The sequence below is a fragment of the Lissotriton vulgaris genome, chromosome 6, assembly GCF_964263255.1.
Source record: "Lissotriton vulgaris chromosome 6, aLisVul1.2, whole genome shotgun sequence".
NCBI lineage: Eukaryota > Metazoa > Chordata > Amphibia > Caudata > Salamandridae > Lissotriton > Lissotriton vulgaris.
Window position 1 is genome coordinate 1,396,341,910 of NC_141694.1, and position 24,594 is coordinate 1,396,366,503.

The 24,594-nt window shown below is 44.8% G+C and overlaps 1 protein-coding gene across 1 annotated transcript; it reads right to left on the reverse strand.

The window, feature by feature from the left end:
• Positions 1 to 4,445: 4,445 nt before the first annotated feature.
• LOC147708913 (splicing factor U2AF 35 kDa subunit) lies at positions 4,446 to 4,808 on the reverse strand. Its single transcript, XM_086925802.1, has one exon. It carries the CDS (start codon positions 4,806 to 4,808, stop codon positions 4,446 to 4,448), a length of 363 nt encoding a protein of 120 aa, XP_086781928.1.
• Positions 4,809 to 24,594: the final 19,786 nt, after the last annotated feature.

Here is a 24,594-nt window from a genome sequence, read left to right on the forward strand (position 1 = left end):
AACAATTGATGAACGGAATGCTGGACAATGCAAATATTCACCCCAGTCACAAGGATCTGGGTTTAATCCAACATTCTTTTCATCACCACCCCAGTTTGAACCGAGCCATATGCAAATCAGTTTTGACCCTGTTCTTTGTGTAAACCATCGAGCCTGAATTGCCAAGCCAGGTCCTCCCTGGACCGGAAATAAGCATCCTGGGATGGGTTTCAGGGCATCATCCTTAAATAGTCATACTAGCTTGAATCCAGTGGTGCAGTGAGTATGGGACCCATGTCTGGGCATACCCTCCAGACTTAGGACCACATATGCAAAACAAACAATTTATGAATGGAATGCTGGAAAATACAAACATTCACCCAAAGTAACAAGGATCTGGGATTAATCCATCATTCTTTTGCTCACCACACCACCCTAGATTGGACCCAGCCATATGCAAATCAGTCTTGACTCTGTTCCTTGTAGAAACAGTGCAGCCTGAACTGTCAAGCCAGGTCCTCCCTGGACCGGAAACAAGCCACCTGGGACCGGTTTTCAGGGCATCACCCTTCATCAGCCAGGCTAGCTTGAATCCAGTGGTGTTGTGAGCACAGGGACCCAAGTCTAGGGATATCCTTCACAAATAGAATGACATATGCCAAAGCAACAATTGAAGGACGGAATGCTGGACAATGCAAACATTCACCCCGGTCACAAGATTCTGGGTTTAATCCATCATTCTTTTCCTCACCACACCACCGCAGTTTAGACCCAGCCATATGCAAATCAGTCTTGACTCTGTTCCTTGTGGAAACAGTCTAGCCTGAACTGCCAAGCCAGGCCCTCCCTGGACTGGAAACAAGCATCCTGGGAAGGGTTTCAGGGAATCACCCTTAAATAGCCATACTAGCTTGAATCCAGTGGTGTAGTGAGCACGGGACCCTAGTCTGGGCATACCCTTCACACATAGGATGACATATGCCAAAGCAACAATTGAAGGAGGGAATGCTGAACAATGCAAACCCTCACCCCCAGTCACAAGGATCTGGGTTTAATCCATCGTTATTTTGCTCACCACACCACCCCAGTTTGGACCCAGCCATATGGTGTCATTCTAACTGAATCACTCAAATATGGTAAGGCCAATTCCTTATGGCAGATATAATTAAAGCAGCTACACAGGAAATAAAGCATTCTTTTACCAGAGGTATACTCTGCCTGCTGCAATGCTTGTATCTCTGCCATCCCCCAAACTGCTGCTCCATATGTGGCTATGGATTCGCCTTACCTGCATAAATATTTAAAATTTCAGAGTAGGTTTGGATCCCAGTTTTTTTTTCTCCAAAATTAAAAATAGAGTTTCAATACTTTGTTCCAGGCATCTGATTTTATTAGGCACCATCTCCTTTCATGATAGTTTCCCATCAAGTAAAATCCCCTAGACAGGAGAGTGAATTGAAGACACTTTATAAAAGCAAGGGAGCCTTTTTGATCACAATAGTCAGTGGGGCAGATTTATGTTAACTGGCGCATCCCCAGGGATGCGCCAGTTAACATGCGCCACAGTGCGCCACAGCTCCGCCAGCCATGGTGCGCCGCATTTATAATGCGGCGCACCTTGGTGCAAAAACGGCACAGATGCGTGACGCATCTGTGCCGGAAATGTGTCGCATTGCTGGAGTTGCGTCGCAAGCGCGACGCAGCTCCAGCAAGGCTCGGGGTGCCCCATTTTGACAATGCTGCGTCAAGACCTACGCCTGCTTCAAGCAGGCGCAGGCTTTTGACGCAGCATTGGCTTAAAAGTGACTGAGTGAAATCTATGAGATTTCACTCAGCCACTTTTGCGAGGCGCACCTACCCCGGAACGCCCACCCTGCGCCGGAACGCCCACAAGCGGCGCATGGCTTTACAACGTGACGCATCTGCCTAGATGCGTCACGTTGTAAATCGTTCGTAGGGATGCGCCACGTTTACGCCACCTTGCGTGACGCAACAGTGGCATAAACGTGGCGCAAGGGCCTCATAAATCTGCCCCTAAGTGTTTTAGTATGAGCATATGGCCTATTGAAAGATATTAATTTGCAAAGGAAGGCCAAGCAGATGGCCACTTGTTCATACTTAGAACAAAGGAGATGTAGTCTGCACAATGTGGAACACTAGAGAAGAAATGGTGGCAAGATTACAATACTGAAGATCTGGGGCCTCATTTATGAGGCCCCTTGCGCCATCGGAACTTCACTTTTCATGAAGTTCCGTGGCGCCGAAGCCTGCGTGGTATTTATCAGGCAGCAGTACGCCAGTTTTTGTGGCGTACTGCTGCCTGATAAATATCAGTCCCTTTAACGCAGTGTTCTGCGTTAAAGGGGCTGGCAATGGGTGTTGCTGGGGGGCGTTCCCAGCAACATCCATGGCCTTTTGACACTGCCCCAGATTTACGAGAAATCGTAACTCTGAAGCAGTGCCAATAGCTTACGCCTCCCCATGGGAGGCGTAAGGGAGGCGCAACAGGGAGAAATGTCTTTATTTCTCCTCGTATTTCCTTTTTCTATGTGTGCTGCATTCTGCAGCACACATAGAAAGAGGAAAAGCCTCTTGTGATTATTTTTGTACAGAAAGGTTTCCCTTCCTGTACAAAAATAATCTTCCCCGCAACGCAGGCAGCCTTGCACCATGGTGCAAGGGTGCCTGCGCTGGCGCAGGCAGCCCATTGTGCGCTGGCGCAGGGGATAAGGACAGGAATGCGCCGTATCTTATAGATACGGCGCATTTCTGCCCTTTTCTTTTGCCGTAGGGAAGCGCAGCAGGAAGGCCTGCTGCGCTTCCCTACGGCAAAAAGTTATAAATGAGGCCCCTGGTGTTTTTTAAATCTGCTCTTAGATCGTACCACCAGCATTTTAAACATGAAAAAAAGACATATTACGATAATTTAATATATAAAAAAGCAGATAATCAAAAAACTATTTTTAATATAGTAAAAACTTATACCATTCCTAAAAATCTTGAACAGGAAATTCCACCCTCACAAGATCTATGCGATTGTATTGCTGACTTCTTTGATAATAAAATTCTTGACTTAAAGAAAAATTTCACTACACCCACCCGCCAGATGAAAAACGCCCAGACCATTGGGGAAAGAAATAAAGAATTGATATGCTTTAAGGAGATTCATTTCAAGCAATCTAGGCAAGCTATTCCCTCCTGTAAATCAGGCTCGCCTTTCGATCCCTGCCCTCCAAAAGTTTACATGCACTGGTGAATACTATCAACCCCATTATTAATCAGATGATACCTTTAGATTAGCCAAAAATCCCGACAGCTGGAAAACCCCCGCTGTAAAACCGCTTCAAAAAAAGAAACTTTCAGATCCCACGATCCTTTTCAATCTCAGGCCTTTTTCACTGTTGCCATGTCTGAGTAAAATCACAGAGAAACTTGTCAACAATCAACTTAATGATTTCATGCAGAAAGCCAACATATTACATCCTAAGCAATCTGGCTTTCGATCTGGTCACTCTACAGAATCAGTACTATTGCACACCGCTGAATCCCTAAAACTTGCTACGGATCAGGGAAAGGACGCAGTCCTGTTAGATTTGTCAGCGGCGTTTGACACAGTCTCTCATGACATCTTGAGAGATAGACTTGCATGCAGTGGAATCACATACAATGCATCGACCTGGTTTACCTCCTTTCTAGAAAACAGAAAACAGATTGTAACACTGGGAGGCTATAGATCAAAAGAAAGAGAGTTGGCATCAGGGGTCCCTCAGGGCTCGGCTCTGATCCCAAAAATGTTTTATGTCTATATGGCACCACTGCTTTTTCTGATGGACACGTACGATGTTGAGTTTGTCGCTTATGCTGATGACACCCAATTGATCCTTATGCAGGATAAAATCTCAACAGTGGCTGAAGAAAAATGTCACCACTGTCTAACAGCAGTGATGGACTTGATGAAGCTAAACCACTTGAAATGTAATAGCTCCAAAACAGAGATTATGCTGTTTGGCAAGAATAACGTTTTTAGACCGGACCAATGGTGACCGTCTAATACAGCACCACCCCAGACTGCAAAGGAGACTGTAAAGAATCTGGGAATAAAATTTGATCATATACTATCCTTCCACAAGCATGCTCTTGCTGTGGCAGGTACCTGTTTTCAAGTAATAAAAATTCTCTAATTTTTTTTATCTACTCCCAACGCTGTCCAAAAAGACGGTGGTAGCAGCTTTAGTGCTATCCCGTCTGGACTACTGTAATAGTCTCAATGCAGGAACTAACAAAAAAGTCCTACAAAGACTACAGGTGGTCCAGAACCCTGCAGCGAGGCTGGGACTCAATCTGCCTAAAAACCCTCCATTGGCTGCCCGTCCTTAAGAGGATTCGCTTTAAGGTTCTCACCATTCTCTATAAAACAGCAAACAATACTGGACCAGAATACCTCAACGTTAGAATTAAGCCATACATCACTCAACGTACCCTACACTCATCCTCAGAGAACCTCCTAACACCTGGTTATCACAGATGTTCATTTCTTCTATTTCACCATACTTTGCCTGAACCTCAGTAAAAACTTCCTCAAAGAAGCTATCATAGTGCTCCTGCACCTCCATGTCACTCACATGACCTAAGTGGGAACCATCAGCTGTTTGGGCTGTATTCTGAGGGTTACGATACAGGTTCAGCAATACAATAGTCTGACTGAATGTTGGTTTGTTGTGAAGTTGAGAACATCTGTCCCCATGGCGGCAGGCACCGATCTTAAAGTAGAAGGAACAGTTAACCTTGTCCTTCTCGGTACCGAAGATGGATGCAAGATACTCCGCCATCTTAATCCTTTTGTAATTCATGTTTTCTTTTGCTCTCAACTTCTTCCACCTCATCAGCTTCTGCTTTCCTCTTCTACAACACAACTCAAACCCATTCCTCAGTAGCTTCTCTACTCATTGCTCACGGCTTCCTTGTATCACCAAGGTTTGATATATTTTTTTTTTGTTTTTCTACAGAAAATGTAACTTTGGATGTATTAAAGTTTCTATGCTGATTTCTCCAAAGGAAAAAAACAAAAAACAAAAAAAAAAGAACCTCCTAACACCTAAATTTAAACTTAAAACCAGGGGCGGAAAGACTCTGGTGGCCATAGGGACCAATGCCTGGAACTCCTTACCAACTCAACTCAGACATACACAAACTGAACTCAATTTTAGGAAATCCTTACAAACATGGGGCCTCATTTATGAAAAGTGACGCATCGCTGCGTGAAAACAGCGATGCGTCACTTTTCACTGCGCACTCCTTGCGACATCAATGATGCGTCATATTTAGTGTATGACGCATCATGTCGCAAGGACTTACAGATACGTCAGTATTTCTGACGCATCTGTAAGCGCAAAAGTGACGCATTGCTGGAGTGTGTCACAAAAGTGACGCAACTCCAGCAATGCGTCCTTTCACATGGGGAAAGTCCCATGTGAAAGGGCTTGCGTCAGTCTTACGCCTGCTGTGAGGCAGGCGCAAGATTTTGACGCAACAGCATCCTAAAAGTGACGCAGTGAAATATCATAAATTTCACTGCGTCACTATTACGAGGCTTTTTGCGGGGGAACGCCCCCTCTGCATACATTATACCTGACGCAGGTATAATGTGGCGCAGGGGTTTAAAAAGTGACGCATCTACCTAGATGCGTCACTTTTTAAATATGGCGCAACAAGGCGCATTTTGTACGCCGCTGGTGCGTCACAAAAAGTGACGCACCGGCGGCGCAAAACTGATGCAAGGCCTCATAAATAAGGGCCATGGATCTTTGGTATCCCAGAGAATACGGCTTGGTCTTTTCTCTGATCATCTATCATCTGAGACTATGCCTGTTTCTTTTCTTCTGGAAGGTACCTTTTCCCCCTGCTTACAGCTCCAAGATACTCATTGGAGTGAAAGTGGCGCTATATAAAAGCTATTTCATTCATTCATTCATCTCTTAGTGCAGCACAGTTATAACATCATTGATTATTATGGTATGGTTCTCAGCCTCAAGGATTATGACAAACTGATAGAAATATCTGATGTCTCATCAACATGGAACTTGACTCAACAAAAGAGAAGATCCACTTAATTCTTGTTGGTTCCATTCAAATATTAAAGAGCACCTCAGAAACTGAGGGCCTCATTTATGGGTTTTTTGCCGTAGGGCAGCGCAGCAGGCCTTGATATTGCACTGCCTTATAGCAAAAGAAAAGGGCAGGAATTAAATTTATCTATTAGATATGGCGTATTCCTGCCCTATTCACCTGCGCTGGTGCACAATGGGCTGCCATGTGCCAAAGCAGGTACCTTTGCACCCTGGTGCAATGGTGTCTGCGTTGCGGGGAAGATTATATTTGTGAAGGAAGGGAAACCTTTCTGCACAAAATAATAACAAGAGGCTTTTCCTCTTTCTATTTGTGCTGCAGGATTCAGCACAAATAGAAAGAGGAAAAACGAAGAGAAATAAAGATATTTCTCCTCATGATGCCTCCCTTATGCCTTCCTTGGGGAGGTGTACGTTTTTGGCACTGCCTAAGACTTATGATTTCTCGTAAATCTGGCGCATTGTCAAAAGGCCATGGATGTTGCAGGGAACGCCCCCAGCAACACTCATGGAATGCCCCTTTCTTGCAGTATTCTGCATGAAAGGGGCACATATTTATAAGGCCATGAAAAGCCACTTAACATGTATTTACGTGGCCTTATAAATATGCCATAGGCACATGCACCACCGGAACACCACAAGGTTTTGATACACACTGGCGCCCGAGGCAACGTTTCAGGTCACCTTTGATTTAATTGTCTCTCTGTGCACTAACACTGTGGAAGTATTAGACAGTGGATATGCCATAACATTGTTTCCCTTCATGACATCAGGGAAATACTCTAAGACAGAAAAATAAACCTACTATTGATGTGCGCTAAAGAGAAGGCAAACTGCTAGAGGTGCTGAGCATCACACTGAACTCATCTTTAAGAACCACACGCCCAGTTATTTGAAGCCTCTTAATATGCTATGCTGCCTATGAGAGTAGCCTGAACCCACAGCCGCTGCTGAATCACAAGTAAGTCTGAGCTGAATTCTTGCAACTGCATTCTGCTCTGCTTGCATACCTACTCAACATACCACTAAGGAACACTGTAAAAAGTCTTAATTGAATGTATTTTCTACCACAGTAGGATGTTTGTCAGGCATTACTGAGCTGTTTTAATAAGATTAGATTTTCACCTAGAGCAAATGGTGATTGCAAAGGCCAGTGTCTTTTACTCAACAATAGACACTTTCAAATTCTTGTGATAAAAAAAAAGAACGCTTCCTGGACAATAAAAGTATTGAATGATGTTTAAAGGGTTACCTGTTTCCCATTTCCCGAACTTAAATCACCCCCCAAGAGTGAGCCATGAGCACTGAACCTTGCCTCTTCCTGAAAGTTAAAGCCCAAATTGGAAATTCTTGGTATTCCAAGAAGCTTTGCAATATTACTCTGCCCCCTTAGTTCCAGAGATAACAATGAGTGCTTGCCACAACCTTCTTATTGCTGTTGCTGTCAAACAAACTACTCCTTGTCGGAAAGATTTTCTAAATTTCCTTTTTATTCTTGGTGGAACCATATATGTGACAGTCATAGAATTGATAATGTTTCCACTTTTGATATTAAAAATAAAATTCAAATTGACATGTTAGGGTTATCCTTTACTGTTTATCTAACAGCCCACCCATCTAATTTAATTGAATACTTGAAACAACCATCTAATTTACTACCCTTCAAGTCTACCTCTTTCCCTATTCTTCCATTGTATAATTTCTTCTCTTTCTTTTCCTGTATTTGCACTCTCATACTTCCTTTCTTATAAAGCGTTCTTTTCTGATTCTAAAATGATATCAATCTTTCATCTTATTTTTATATATCTATTTTTATTCACTTCTCTAGTCTACTTCGTGTCCTATTCTTCCCTTGTATCCTTTCTTCTCTTTTTTCCTTATTCACTCTTTCATACTACGCTTCTCATAAAACTTGTTTTTATGATTCTAAAATGATACTGATCATTCACCTTGTTTTATATATTTACTTTGTATTCCCTTATAACTGTTTTGCTGTAATAGAAGTATTTCTTATTATGTGCCATATGCTGTCATATACCTTATGTGCCTGGTTTATGTTCCAAATAAATCTTTTTTGTTTTTTAAATCTCCCAATGATTACCCACTTTTAGAAAACCGAAGACATGGCCAGGATCTGACCAACTGGCCTAACAAGTATACATATTTCACATAATTCATAAGATAAGAAATCCTCTCCATCTATATCTTTTAATAAGATGACTAAACCCAATAAACATGTTTTTCACAAGATTGATATATCCTTTAAACATGTATGAGTTAAACAGACCAAACCTTAACCATGTTTTAGTTGTTTTTCTATAGACTTTTCAAAACAAAGAGGGAAAGTAGGAAAATCAAAATATTGTCCAAGCCTCTCTCTGGCAAAGTTAATTTCAAAAGTTCAAATAGGTTCCCAGGACAGAACATCGGGCAACTAGATGTCATTGATAAGTGATGTACTATGCTATTGGGATTGCATTTTCCTAATCGAATTTTTTTTTTTAAGATTCTTTTTATTAACCAAAGAAAACAAATGATTTCAGAAACATTACAGTATACATAGAGTGAGTTTGGCATATTTCAATACAAAATATTACCACAATTCAACCCTAGCCCTCCCGCTCCATCCGTCTAACACACTTCACAATCAATTAACAGTCATGAACATACCTGTTGCCCATTACGAAGCTGGGGACTGCCAGGATCTTTAACCCATCCAGTCTCCCATTTGTGTGGACATCCCCAGCTCTGATATATTGCCTACTCATCCCTTTGGCACCAATCTAAACCATTTTCCCAGGATTCCACCGTTGGAACTAAACTGAAGCCCCATGCACGGACGATGTTGCATTTTGCCACCACCCCCACCAGGTCGAGCCATGTCATGGCCCATTTGGGCCACACTATTTCTCCTGTCACCCCCAGGAAATGCCATCTCACTTCAAGTGGGACCTGCTCTCCCACTACCGATGTCATCACTCTGACCATCCCCCACCCAGAATGCCTGAATCTTTGGGCATGGCCACAATATTTGGAAGAAAGTTCCTGTCTCACCACAGCCCCTGAAACACTGTGCTGAGGTACAGTGGCCCATATGGTACTGTACCGTCCTTAAGACATAGGACCTATGTAGGATACGTAGTTGGATCAACCAAAATCTTGCTCATACCGCTATTTCTCTGGGGCTCTGCAGGGCCTCTCACCAGTCATCTTCCTCAAGGAGACACTCATCTGATTCCAATGCAGCCTGCAAGGGTCCCAGAGAGTCAGGTGTATTGTTAATTAGGTTTTTATAGGTGAGGGATGTTGCCTTATCAATCTCTGGGTCCAGGAGAAATCTGTTTTCAAGTGGTGCATACTCCGGTGTGGAGTCCCCCTGCTTCAGGTGGCAGTGAAGTGCGTGTCACAACTGCAAGTATCAGAAATGTTCGGTTGTTCCCATTTGAAACTCTCTCTGAAGACCGTGAAATGTTATCATTTTCCCTTTTCTCCAAACGTCCCCCAGAAGATCAATGACTAAGCTGCTCCACCTATGGAAACCCTTCAGATGCCTCCCCTCTCTCAGAAAGTCACCCTCCAAAAGTGGTGTTTGTTTAGAAAGTCTGGCCTCCCAACCGATCATTTTAGTTGACTTCCGCCACACCGTAACAATTGTCTGAGTATGGATCGGAAGAGAAGGGGTGCGCCTCCTCCCCCGTATACAGCAGCCAGGTAGCTGCCCGTTCTCATAGCACTGCGATCAGCCCGGTAGGCAGGCTCCTCAGTAGGCGAGAAGACCCACCCGTTAAATTTAACAAGCTGAGCAGCACAGTAATATTTGTGGATATCCGGAACCACCAGCCGCCCTTCGTAGACCCCCTTCTGCAATTTCTTTAGGGCAATCCTAAGGCAACCTCCTCCCCCCATAGCATTGTTTGCTGCTCAGATTCAACCACACGGAAGAAGGCTTCCGGAATCGGGAACGGCGTATTTCGTATGGCGTAGAGAAGACGCCGGAGTGCCATTATTTTAAAGAAGACCGCCCTTCACATAAGGGAGACCGGTGGACGCCACCAATGGGCCGCATCTCCTTTCAACCTATCAAGCTGGAAATGTACATTTAGCTGCATGAACCCCTCCTCTGGCTTGGTGATCCAGATGCCCAAGTATTTAAACAAGTCCCTGTAAACCAGGTCTTTACATGCCGTCGTTAGAACTGGGAGTTCTCCTGCGAGCGTGTACACCAGGGATTTGTCCCAATTTATGCGATAACCGGAGTATTGGCCCTAGGACCGAATTATATGGATAAGCCTATAAAAGGACTGCCTAGTTCTATGGGCGTACAACAGGATATCATCCACATAGAGGGAGATACGTTCTTCCTACCCACCCCCCCCCACATCAATACCTTTCACCAGCGGATCCCCTCTCACCCATGAGGCCAGCGATTCAAGTGCAAGCGCAAAGAGGACCGGAGAGAGCGGGCAGCCCTGTTGCGTGCCCCTGTCGAAAAACTCTGGACACCGTTCCATTTACCCTGACATGCGCCAGCAGAGCTGCGTAAAGCATTTCAATCCAGGTGCAGAAACCCCGACAAGAAGCCTTACTTGGCAAGTACAGCATACAAATATGGCCACTCAATACTGTCAAAAGCCATATGGGCGTTGAGTGATGCAAGTGCCTCCTGATCGCCCGGTCACTGCCGCATTATATACATTACCCTGTATAAACAATGAAGATTCAGCCTGGTATTTCTGTGTGGCATAAATCTGGACTGGTCCAGGTGAATCAAAGACTGTATCACAGGAGACAATTGGTTTGCGATCGCCTTTTACAAAACCTTGGCCTCAAAATTAAGTAGTGATATGGGCTGGTATGAACTACAGCAATGTTGCGGTTTACCTTTCTTAGGGATTACGACAATAGTAGCCATTCCCAGGTCAGGTGGCAACTGACCCTTCGCACTCGCCTCTTGGAACATACAAAACATGTGGGGTGCCAGATGCCCTGCCACACCTTTGTACAGCTCCGCCGGGAAGCCAATTTGGACCTGCCGCTTTCCCGGACTGAAGGTCTCGTATGGCGCCCTCGATTTCCTCCATGTAGAAATCTGCATCAACCGCCTCCTGGCCCTCCACACTGAGCATTGGTAAAGCTATATCCTGTAGAAATTACGTGCAATCTTCCACCCCCTACCAGTCAGGGTCTGATAAATGCCTTCATAGTAGTAAGCGAACACCTCTGCTATAACTGTGCCTGTCCCCTTCACTGTACCATCAGAGGTCCGTATCTGAGAGACCCAGTTACGACCCCTATCCCTTTTCTCCAACCATGCTATGAGTTTATTTGCCTTATCGCCTAGGTCGGATATACGTCTTTGCATTTCTATAGCGTGTGTACGGTCCTAATCTAAATTTTCTAAGTGCAATCAATTCATCATATTTTTAAAATCATACAATTAGAATAAGATTCTTCAAAATATGTGAACAAAAGATTAATGGGCATATTAAATGCTGTAATATACATTTTAAAATTAGCATATTCTAAAACAAAACTTTAAAGAATTGTATAGATCTATAAATAAAATTATGTAGGATTAAGAAATGAAATATAAAAAATAGACACAACTAGAAATTATACATTCATGTTATTCAATACATAATTGTGAACTCAGTGTGAGATTCTGTAAAATGAAAATTCAATAATTGGAGATCGATTCAGAATAGTAACAATAATTAGAGAAAAATTTCACAAGAAAGAAAGAGAAAAAGGGAGCAAAGGGTGGATAATAACACGGATACCATTAACAATTAAAATAATTTAGGAAAAGGAAAAATATATCGAATTTGAAAACTTGTCGGCTGCAATAGAAATAGGATGTATATATGAATAACATGTATTAGTCAACAAATTAGTTACCTGAAGTAAGAGTAAATCTATGCTGACTTTATCAGAGATCATATTTAGAGCCTTATTAAACTACGAATATGATGAGTCGTTATGTTTTTTCGTTAAGAATGTCCATTGAGCCCTCCTTCATTAACCTATTAAATATGTACGAGTATGGTGGTCCTGGGACCACCGTAGTTGAGGTGGCACTTTTACCATCACCATCAGCAGCGGGTCTGCCCACTGTATTACAATGGTGGCGATGGGTCTGCCACCGGACCACGGCAATGGAGGTGTGAAAATGTGCCAGTATCTGCTGGCTATGCCAATGCCAGCACTGCCAAGCCTATTATGACCAGTTTTTCTACCACAAATTTCCTCTGGGCATGGGATGCGTGGGGGTCACATGTTGTGCCGTCCCCCCTGTAATTGCTTTTTTGTTCATGCATGGTGTGGCATGCACCACATGGTGCGTGCCACACCATGTAGGAATGTGCTGTAGGCACTGTCATTGTGGCAGTCTGCTTGCTAGGCTCTCTTATGAGACCTACAAGATCTCCACTGTGACACTGCTGCCTCTTCACCACAGCTTGGTGGGTTTCCTGAGACCTCCGCGGTGGCAATCCAAAACAAAGACTGCCAACTCAGAATAAGGCCCTCAGTCTGTTACTGGCAAATATGTCGCCTCACTAAGATTAATAAGTTGATATAGTAGAATCTTTCCAACAAGATGGGATTTACTGTAATCAGTACAAATGGTTTTTAAAATTATGTCTATTAGTAGTTTCTGAAATAGACAGGAAATTCAAAATCTGTCCATAAGGATGAGGGGCAAATTATTTTGCAGAATTTCAAGTCACAATTTTTTGTCAAGACAGAAAAAGTTCAAGGGGCGTGGCCAGCAGGGGCAACATGGCGGACTTGTTCTGAGTTCGCTCCGCCACTAATCCCCACAATCCGGAGCATTTCTCAGGTCCATGAGGCATCAGCAACGAGACGCCATGGCAGATTGATGGGCGAGCCCTCCAGGCACCTGAGTAGGTAGCGACGCTGCTCTGGTCATCCTTGTATGGGTACCTCAGGCTAGACTCTGCCCTGGCTGAACGAGTGTGACCTGGGGGGTCCCTAGAATTGCTCGTGAGAGGGCACGGCTGCCGTGTGCCACGAGAGAAGTGGCAGACAGAGGCACACATCGTTCCACTCTGCAATAGTGAAAGGGGGAATTGGATGTCGGAGAGGGCGCAACCCAGTAAGGAGCAGTACGGGTGGCGCTGTGAGTGAGTAGTTGTCTGTAGCGTCGGGAATGGTCCGGGCTAGGTCCCGTCCAAGATCTGCAGAAGTGGTAGCATGTGTGGTGCTGGCATGTGGCCAAGATGAGCAGTGGACTAGGCTGTGGTCTGTGTCACCCCCGGTGAAAGGAGACAGATGGAGCTTTGCTGTGAGATTGCGGCCTGCTCGGACTGGCAGGAGAAGTGACACTGATGCAGGCAAGCGTGCGATGTTTGAAGTGCCATTTGAAAGGGCACAGATGTCGCTGATGGTACTTGCAACAACTTTAACCACTGTGGGGTATGCCAGAACCAGTGAGACACATGAACCAGTGAGACACATGAGCTTGTGAGTGGTGTGTGACGCCCTGGCCTAGGTCTGCGTGAACTGGCTGCATTAGGAAATAGCACAGGCAGTGAAGCTGGCCAGGGGTCCTGAATAGGTTGCCAGTGAGTCCCTCCATTAACTAAAGCACTCATGAGACCCGCAATTAACTAAAGCGCTAACGTAAAGGGGTGACCTAAGGATGCAGTGTGCGCTGGAGCCTCCGTGTACTGAAGGAGGCTTGCAAGTAACGTTGAATCCTGGGACCGGAGTGGTGTGTGCACGTCAATGAAAGGGAGGACATTTTGGTGAGCAGAGGAAGTCCACGCAGGGACGGAGACTTGCCGGAAGATGACTTGAGGTACACTGTAGGAATAGCTGTGGTCGGGGTGCAGCCTGGGCCTGGGACAGTACATGCTACTCTCTACAGTGATGCGGATAAACCCAGACGACCGCAAGTGCGAGCGGAAGGACTAAAGACCTCCACTTGTGAACATCATTGGGCAGGCTGTCACATGTGTGACTTGGAAGAGGGACCGATGGACAGGCTGGCAGTGTGCTGTAGAAGAGGGCGGCTGTTGATTCATCGCTCTGTGTGGGAATATCAGGCTCTTGTCAGTGGACGCAGGATCAGTGTCGCAAGGAGGATGCGCGGGTGACCCAGAACACTATCACCTACCACCCCAATGGGCTCGTACTGGGCTCACTGTGTCACTCCCGTGGGGTGGCATGATGCAGAGAGTCACAGGGCTCTGCCGACTGGGCTGTGTTGTCTTGCTGAGAACTCTGAGGCCACTGGTGTGCACTGGAGGGTCTAGCCGGACAGATGGGTCGCACTAAAGGAGCAGGGTCGAGGGCCACTTCGTAAATTGCTGGCCCAATTGACATGGACCAAATGCAACCACTAGCACAGCAAGACCTCCCACATGACCCATTAGACACCATTTTGAATGCCATAGAGGGATCCAGGGAATAAATGTAATCCAAAATAGATCAAGTTGCGCCCGGCCTTACACTACTACACACGGATCACCAGAAACTGATGGACAGGGTCCCTTCTGTGAAACATGATTTTACAGACCTGAAACCTGCCACCGACTTTCTGGAGAAACAAAAAAATGCACATGAAGCCAGAATACGACAACTGGGAGACCAAGTGGAAGACGCAGAAGGTCGCTCCAGGTAAATAATGTTCCCTTGATTGGGCTGCCAGAGGGAGCACAAGGCCAAGATGCAGTAGCCTTTCTTAAACAACGGTTGAAGGTTATACTACCTTCCTCTCATTTTTCTCTCTTTTTCACTATAGAATGTGCACACTGCATCCTAGGTAGGAGACCGGCGCTAGGCACTGGGGTGCGCCTACTCATATTTAAATTGCTACACTTCAGAGACATGACACTGTGTGAGACCAGGAAGATGCTGGAGATCAAATTTGATATTGCAAGGGTCTTCTTCTTCCCAGACTACACTACAAGAGTTCAGCGGCAAAGGGGATCTTTCCTGTATGTTAAACAGAAGATCAGACAACTGGACATTCCACACTCACTGTTTTATCCTGCAAGAATTTGAGTTGTCACTAAAGAGAAAACAAGGTTCTTTGATACACCCCAAGACACCTGGGAATGTCTGGAATCCACTGGCTGGTTCCCGCGCTCCAGACTGACGGGCACTCCAGGCGCCAGGAATGAAGAGACAAGTGGAATGAGGATTCTCGTTCGTCACCCCAGGAAACGGAACCAGGTCCTCTCGGCGACACTTGGCCCTGAGCAAATCAGGCAAATCAGGCAAGAAGGACAGGCAGCAGTTAGAGTGGCAGAGAGAATAGCTGAAACTGCAGTCAATTAGTAAGGAGGGGACCCCGATCCACTCTTCGTAAGATGTAGGCTCGATGTTGTATCGCTGAAGATGCCTGATGTCACGCCACAGACTTCTGAGGGTATCATATAAAGTTGAGGTCATAGTGATGGCTTCATGAACTGTATGAAGAGCAGCATTCCGATGACATTTGGTACTATTGCTCTAGTATTGTTCGCTATGTTGGTGGGGTCTGCATAATTGGAAAAAAATTTATGTCTATGCTTGGAATCTGTGGGTTATGTTAGTTGTATACATTGTTAGATGCTACAGTAGATGATAGCTGGGGATTTCACAGCGGCATGTCCTGCACAGCCTTACACCCCCTGATATTTTCCTCTACAAAGGGGATCAGTTGGTTAAACGGACAGTTTCTTTCTGTTAGGGTTTGGGCAGTACCTCTGATTTGTGGGGACCGCTCTAGTAATGTTTCTCTATTGCCTGATTGGCTTATTCACTTTTCTTTTAGTTGCATTATTTTTTCTAAGGGGACTTGGTGACAATAGTGCGCTGTGCCGATTTATACATGTGACTGCATGCAGGGGTCAGGTTACATCTCACTTTTGATTAATGCAGTGTCATGACAGACCACACTACAATCATATGGACTATGCAGGGTCTCCATACACCATCTCGCAGATATGCGGTCGATTCCTACCTCAAGAAAAATAATGTGTGCATTGCCCTATTACAAGAGACACATTTAGATAAGGGTGAACTGGTCAGGCTGCAAAGAAAATGGAGGGGTAAGGTGTATGCCACCGATTATTCACTGTTTGCACGAGGGACTCTAATTTGGATTTGCCTGGGTACAATTTGTGCGACAGAGCTGATAAAGACAGCAGCTATGTATTTTTAAAGGGCAGGCTAAATTGGGACTACAAAGTACTGGCGTGGGTTCTGGCATGTTCACCAGGACCAGACTGGCTTTATCCTTGCCCGAAACACCACTATAAATATTCGTAGGCTTTTCCGGGTAATGCGCAGCGCTATGGCGGATTGGCCAGTGGCAGGCTGCCTGGTGTTGGACCTAGAGAAAGCCTATGACACTGTGGAGTTGCCTTATATGTTTGCTGTGTTGCAACAGTTTGGGTTTGGGCCATACTTCCTGAGTTTAATCAGGTTACTAAATGGAACAGATAGATCTTACCAAGCATGTGGGAGGTCTGCATCTTAGGAATATTTCCTAGCGAAAAGAGACACATGGCCTCTTCTAGCTTCTTAAACCTGGGACAAGCAGTGGCCAAAGGACTCATTACCATAGATGGAAAGCTGAAGATCCTCTGTCGCTTAAAGCCTGGACACAATCTTTGCTGAACTGGGCTAAGGCTGATGCTGTCTCTTTGTTAAGGGAGGACACGCTTGGGCTACGCACATACTCCATTTAGACAGCCTGGTATATGATCCTGACAACGTTACAAGTAGTAATACCCCGGATGGCCCCACAGACATTCCTAATATCAACTAATCTAGTTTGCACATGGGTCGTAGTACGCCCTGGTCCAGGGTGGTCTGAAACAAGCATCTATCATGCACACTTACCCAACATGTAGTGGCATGGTACCAAAGTTGACACATCTAATTCCATCAAACTGCCATAATAGTAGCAGGCATGGATTGTCCCATATTTCTTATCTTACCCTGCTCTCCCTTCATTTTCTTTTTGATTTGTTGCTAAAACGTTTACTGTGTTATATATAGTAGTTGAGCACCAACTCTGACGGTATGACAGAGCTGATAGGAGTCATTGGAAAGATGCATGTGGAGCAAATATGTGGGGGACAACAGCACCTGTTATTTGACTGTTTGTTGTACTAGCAACAGGCTATGATTGACGTGAAGTATTATGCTGTACTGGATATGTATCACTTTGTCATATGGGCTCAGATAGAACACCCATTATCTGGTATATTTTGAGGTATGTTGCTCTGAATAACTTGACCTCTGTTAATGTCTAATGGTCCCGCACATATTATGTATAGCTGTATTGCATATCATATATGTCAAAATTCATTAAACAGATCAAACACAAAAAAACACAGAAAAAGTTCAAATTTGAACACAAAAATATTATATTTAAAAAGAACACTAAGGAGGCCTCACTGGACATTATCAATGCAAAAACATACTGAGCCGTCATATTCCTAATTTACTGAAGGAGAATGGTTCACAATGGCTAGCCCAAAAGACCAACACTAACAATAAGAGACATAAGAAACCTAGACAAGGGCTATCTTGCCAAAGAACTTGAATGCAAATTTCAAACCTTCCTCACATCTTTTGATGTCAATGAATGTTCATAAAATACACTCATTGGATGATGTCTTCAGTGATGTCATTTGAGATGTTGTCAGCAATGTCACTGACAGTGGCATGAGTGATGTAAAATGTGAGGTCATAACCAGTGCATTGCGAGGACGTAAGTTACAGTTAGCTTAGGTAACTATAGCTGTTGAATTTCTATGGTTTTGTACCTGTGAAATCTGAGCCTAAATATAATGTCACTGCAATCTTTGTTCTTTCTGTGAACTTCTATACTTTTTAAATTTTTTATTTTTTAACTATAACGTGCCTGCAACTTTTGTTTTTTTTTGTGAATTTCAAAGATTTTTTATATTATATTTCCTCACTTTAATATCCCTGCAACCTTTGTTTTTTTTCAGTGAATTTCAAAAGTATTTCAAATTTTATTTCTAAAAAATATGTCCCTTTAAATTGTAGTTTTTTTGAGTACATTTCTAGGTTTTTTTTTAGTAGTACGAACTAAACAATTTAAGTTTTATTTTTTTTGTTATCCTTTTTTTGATACCGCGGTACCTGCGCCGGTCCGAAGACATAGATGGGACCACAAGTAGTCTATGGTTTTTAATTCCGATTATGTGATCAGAAGGAATTCGCAAAGCTGGATACACGGATTCACCAAAAATGTTAAAGATTATTTAATGTATGTACCTCCCTCTATTATGGAGAGGAAGAGACATCACCTCCAAGAAAACAAAGTTTTACAATACCTTCAGGGGAAAAGAAGCTTAGAACTAAATATGTGCAGTGAAGTGTTTGCAACAAGCAGTTATTCAGGGGCACAGCCAAGAAATATTTACATGGGACATCTCGACGCACTTAAAAACTATTTATGAAAGGGTCTACAACTGAATGAATCTGGAGAATGTAGGTGAAGCAGGACAGTCCACCTCTTCAGCACCCTTAAGACAACAATCATCAGCTGCAGTCATCTAAATACCAGCCGCCGGCAAAAATTTGAGTGAGGAGTGCAAAATGCCTCATGCTTATTGCTGTAAAAATGTCTTCAGTTGGTGCTTTTCTTTTTTTTACTGTTCTCCGGTTCTATACTCATACAATCCAAATGATGTGCTGTTGAAAGAATTGTCATTGAATAATGGGAAAAAACAAGCATAAAGATTGTAGAAAAAAAACTGCACTCTATGTTATGTAAGTAAGTGTGTGAATGTATAAATGGGTGTGCGACTGCCTGGATGGGTTTTTAGTGGGTGTGTGAGTGTAAGTGTGGGCGTGTAAGTACCTCCATGAATTACTCTATAGGTATGTGAATTCATGTATGAGTACTTGAATGGGCATGTTTGTGACCCATGACTTACATTAGTAATATTACTTTTCAAGTACATTTTATTGACACATTACAATACAATTTAAACAAAATAATAAACAAATAAACATAACATAAACTATTTAACTACTTACAAATAAAGAAACACACCCAAAACTGAACTTCTGATTAACTACACTAGAACCCCACTCATGTACATGCAGTGATGCTGTCTATTTACTGTACCTCTCCAAATGTGTTACAATTGATGGTGTGCTAATGTGGGACCACAGAGTACTGGTATTGTCATCATGGTGAGCTCAAGAGCATGTTTTGAAATTGAGCAGCACCAACTTGGTTTTTAAACCTCAGTTGTGCAGAATATCCATGGGATGACTTACATGCCTTTTTGAGAGAAGAAGCAAACTCTAACATTAAAGGCAACACATCAAAGAGACCACAAGAACTTAAAGGAGGAGTTGTGTATTTGCCAAGTTTGCACAGTGTAACATCTGCGGCAAGCAATTGTCAAGCGAGACTGGTAAAAAGTATTCTTAAAGGACAAGTTCCATGTGAAAGGATGTTAAAACCATCCACAAAAGGACATACACTTCAATCAGAAAAAGGCAACTGGAGGAGAAGCACACTTACCATATGTAGTAGTCCAGGGGGACCCTTCAAATGTTCAACAAATAACAGAACCAGTTTACTGCAATAAGTTATCTGAGATGGTAACATTTTACAATTTAAACCAAACAATAAACAAATAAACATAACAAAATGTATTTACCCGTATTCCTACACATTTTTGTGCACAAGTACTTCAGATAAATATAGGTATGTCTTTGGACCAGCAATGATAACCTGAGCCTGTACTGCATAATCAGGAAGAGATGCCACCTCCAAAAAGGAGAGTAATGTTTGGAAACATTACAGTATTCCTTCAGGAGAGAAAAAGCTTAATGCCAGGTTTGTTCAGTTCAATGTCAGCAGCAAGCCATTGTTAATACAGACTGACAAAAAGTATTCCCATGAGACTAGTTCATGTGGAAGTACATCAAAATTATCCATCAATGCATATATGATCACATAATGCAGGAGAGGAAGGTGCAGCAGAAGAACAATCATTTTCTGCAGTAGCCTTAGGGTAATCATTGCCACTGGCTATGATAACTGTTCCAGCTATCTCCGATAAGTTATCTGAGATAGTAACTCACTGTAGCAAATACCAGATGCCCGTGGCTCTAAAGATGCCGTCTGTGGCTGATTACCTGAATACAGTGAGGAATCACCTTTGTTAATTACTTTTTTGCTCCCTGTTGAACCTTCATGTTTTTCACGGACTGGATCCAATTGCTTCTTCCCAGCTGCCTTCCATCACTCATTTTAATACCTTCTTTATTTTTTCCTAAACTAGCATTTAATTTACATGCCCTGGACACACATAGTGCACTCTACCAGAGACTTACAGATACATTAAATAACCTAATTATGATTAAGTCAATCAAACCATATTTACGGGAGAAACACATATACTTTACCCCCTATCTAGCAGTGGTAAACTTCTCATATTCCTGAGGTGAATTGGGTATCTCAGTATCTGACTGGGTGTTATAGTGACTGTTTGGGTGATCTAATGGTTATGTAAGTGACTGTATGGATTGGTAACTGACTGTGTTGGTGGGTATTTTGGTGTTTAACTGTGTGTGCAAGTGGCTCTATTAGTAGTGAATACATAAATGCTGTGTGATTGGACATGGAAGTGACTCTATGACTGAGTAGATGTGACAGTGGCTGTATGTTCTCCTAAATGAGTATGTTTGTGACTCTACAGGAGGGTGACTGTCTATATAACTGGGTGCATGAGTCTGTAAGTGGTTGTGTAAGTGACTGAAACTTAAAAGTGCATGTCTTACCTTTTAATTACAGAGAACCCTGATCATTGAGATACCTAGGGCGTACCTTAGGGGTGACTTTTGTGTAATATAAAAAGAGAGTAAAAATTGGCAAGGAGTGTTAAATGCCAAGTTGAAGGGACAGTAAAGTGCACACACAGGTTTAGCAGTTGCAGGCCTCAGTCCGGTTTAAAGGGCTACTTGAATTGCTGATTCAATTAGTGCTGCAGGCTCACTACTAGCATTTCATTTATGAGCCCTGGGCATGGGAAGTGCACTCTACTAGGAACTTACAGAATAATTAAATATACCAATTGTGGATAAGTCAATGAAACCATGTTTAGGTGAGAACTGAGAAGCACATACACTTTGCTACTTCCTAGCAATACGAAATTGCACAGATTCCTAAGGTGAACTGAATGTCTCATTATGTGACTGGGTGTGTCAGTGACTGTACAGATGTCTAAATAGGCACATAAGTGACTCTATGGATTAGAAACTGGCTGTGTTAGTCAGTGTTTGGCTGTGTAATCCTGTGTGCAAGTGGCTCTATTAGTAGTGGATACATAAGTACTGTGTGAGTGGATGTGTAAGTGATTCTGTCATTGTCTCACTGGATGTGACACTGGCTGTATGGTTTTCTAAATAGGCATGTTTGTGTCTGTATAGGTGGGTGACTGGCTATATAACTCGGTGTATGGGTCTGTAAGTATGTGTACATGTGACCAAAACTTAAAAGTACATGCCTTACCTTTTAACTACACAGCACCCTGCCCATTGGGCTACCTAGGCTGTACCTTAGGCATGACCTATGTGTAAAAAAGGAGAGTTTAAGCATTGCCAAAGGGTATTAAATGCCATGTCGGCCTAGCAGTAAAACAGCACACACCGCCTCTGCAGTAGCAGTCTTGAGACATGTTTAAAGGGCTACTTGCCTGGATGGATGACTAGGAGTGTTAGTATTTGCATACATATCTGAGTGGTTCTATTAGATCCACTGTGGGTGTGTCGCTGGATGTGTAAGTAACTATGTCGCTATATGATTGGCTCTCTTAGTAACTCTATGGGTCTATAAATGTGTATGTAACTGGCTGTATGGAATACTTACTGACTAAGTGTGGGCAGAAAACGTGTTCCGCTCGCTCAATTTGCGGATTTTCCGTGATTTCGTGATACGTGAATCTCGTGAAATCGCAGAAAATCGGCGGATTCGCGAGCGGGACGAATTTTCATGGAAGCACTTACAGGGTTACAGCAGCAGGCGCACAAGTTGAAGGTAATTTCTTTGTAACCATTTACAAAAGGGTTACAAAGAAATTAACTTCAACCTGGGCATTTGCTGCTGTAACCCTGTAAGTGCTTCCTGGCGCCTCGTTGCCTACTTGCAACTATTCTCTGACCCTGCTCTGACCCTCGAAGCAGGGTCAGAGAATAGTTACAAGTAGGCAATGAGGCGCCTGTCCCAAGAATTAAACCTTAACAGGAAGCACTTACAGATATAAAAACAAGTCAACAAAGTCCAGGGAAATTCAGAAATACTGAAAAAAACAATATTTCACACCATCTGGATACTAAACCATGCCCATAATGCATTACTGTCTTTGAATATAATGGTTGGGTGGGCCACTGATAAGAGGAACAGGTGGGTTGTACCTTCGAACGGAGTCCGGTTTTCACCCTCCCCAGGGAGAGATTTACCTGTTACACCATTTCCTGCAACACATGATTCTTTACAAGCAAGGCGCACTACTCTCCATTTGTTAAGGTGTACCCTTTCTCAACAATGGTGTGTGCATTTCGGAACAAGAAACGGATGCTCCTAAGGCTATGCTTCCGTACATACAATGTGCAAGAGCGAATGATGTGCACCACTGATAACTGTGCCAGTCATAATCAGAGGACAGAGGGCTCCTCCTGCCACCGGGTTCAGTGACGGGCCAGTATGTGTCCGAGGCCAGTACAGGATTCCAGAGGTCCATAACCCAGTAACGGGCTGACACGCAATGCTCCTTAGGCAACCCGAGGCCTGGCTCTCCCGGGAGGAAGGAGGGGCCTTTCCATGTCCCTAGGAGCTGCCATCCATAATGGCTTTACGTTCATGCACCAGCATGGCAGGCTCATGGAGTGTACAGAAAACGGCAGGCAAAGGTTCACGAACGCAGGCTCAGATTCTAATGAGCCATGTTTGGGGAGATTACCGATCCCTTTAATCTGTTTGCCTTCTTATGACTAATCAATATTTACTATCATAGCTAGGGTAGAACATGCTATCACTAATAAACAGCGTTTGTGTGAATGTGCACTGATCTAGGGGGAGTAGGGGGCACAAAACAGGGGACGCTCCTCATAATTCAAATCCACTAGGCAGGGGGGCGATAGGTGGCGCTGCACCAAGATAGCCGCGCTAGAGAGGCTCTCGCCCACCTGAGCTTAAGCACGATCCTGAAATCATCCTGAGTGCACGAACTTGTGCACAGACATCACCGTTGGATCCGTGAGGTGGAGAGGATCGCTCCGGCACCAAGATCGCCGCTCCAGCTGCCCCACACAGCAAGATATCGATGCTGGTGCCGCCCCGGGAACCCTAGCTGGAGCCTGAACTGCTGCGGGATCGGCCGCGGCGGGCATTCTAGTCCGCGGCTTTGAGGCCTATCCTTGCGGCACCTTCCTGGACTTGCCTGCAGGCTTGAGTGGCCCGAGACTGCCCAAGCCCTCACCCATTGCCCCCAGCGGCTCCACCGACACTCCTGGGGAAGCGGAACCAACTCCGGTCAGACCTGCCTGCGGCCTGGCCACCCGGGCCTGAAATCACCCGGGTACCTCCAGAGGCGGGAACATACGGCCCTCTTGGTGCCCGCCCCATCTCCTAACCTGCCGCTGAAGTCACCGCTGACCGGGGGGGACTCTGAGAGGTGAGAGCCCCCCCTGCCGCCTCGTGTCCAAACTGTGGAGTGCTGTGCTCCGGGCCCCCACGTCACCCGGGGCCTGAGTCCGCCTCTGCCATCGGGGGCCTAGACGGGTGCTCTGTCCATCCTTCCACGGGGAGCCGGCCTCACGTGGGGAGCCGCAAAGCCTACAACCGGACCGCCTGAGACGGCGTGATACACGGACCCCCCCTCCCTCCTTGGCAGTCACTTTACAGTGCGGGCTCTGCCTGGCCCATGCTTGGATTCGGCCAGAGACACCGATACCAACAGGTACGCTTCCACTGCGGGGGGCGCTGATCTGGACCTGTGACCTCCCCGGGGCCTTTGCCCGGCGGCACCGCTGTGGGCCCGAACAACGGACACTGCTCTCCCAACCCGGCCCGTCACTTGCCCATCCACCTCGGCCGACTTACCGGCTGACCTACTGGCACCCCGGAGCTCCTGAACTACAAGGTGAGGCCTGGTCTGCCACTCCCTGTGCCATCTCTTCACCTGCTCTCTGGCCCTGCTCGCTTCCACGGGGTCACCTGCGCTGTCCCGGAGCACCCATTGGAGTTTGGGGGTGCTGCCTCGGCCTGCTGATGCCCGCTGCCCACGGTGCTGCCTGCGCTGACCCCCAGGTGTGGTGGATCTGTGCGTGCTGTCCCCTCGGTGGGAGCTCACCATCACCACGAAACCCGCCCTTCACCTTCTTCTTGCCCTGACTCGCTGGCTTCACCATTGTCTCACCCGCTCTGGGGTTGGGCTCAGAGCGCTGAGGGGGTACCGGTGGAGCCCCTAAGACACTG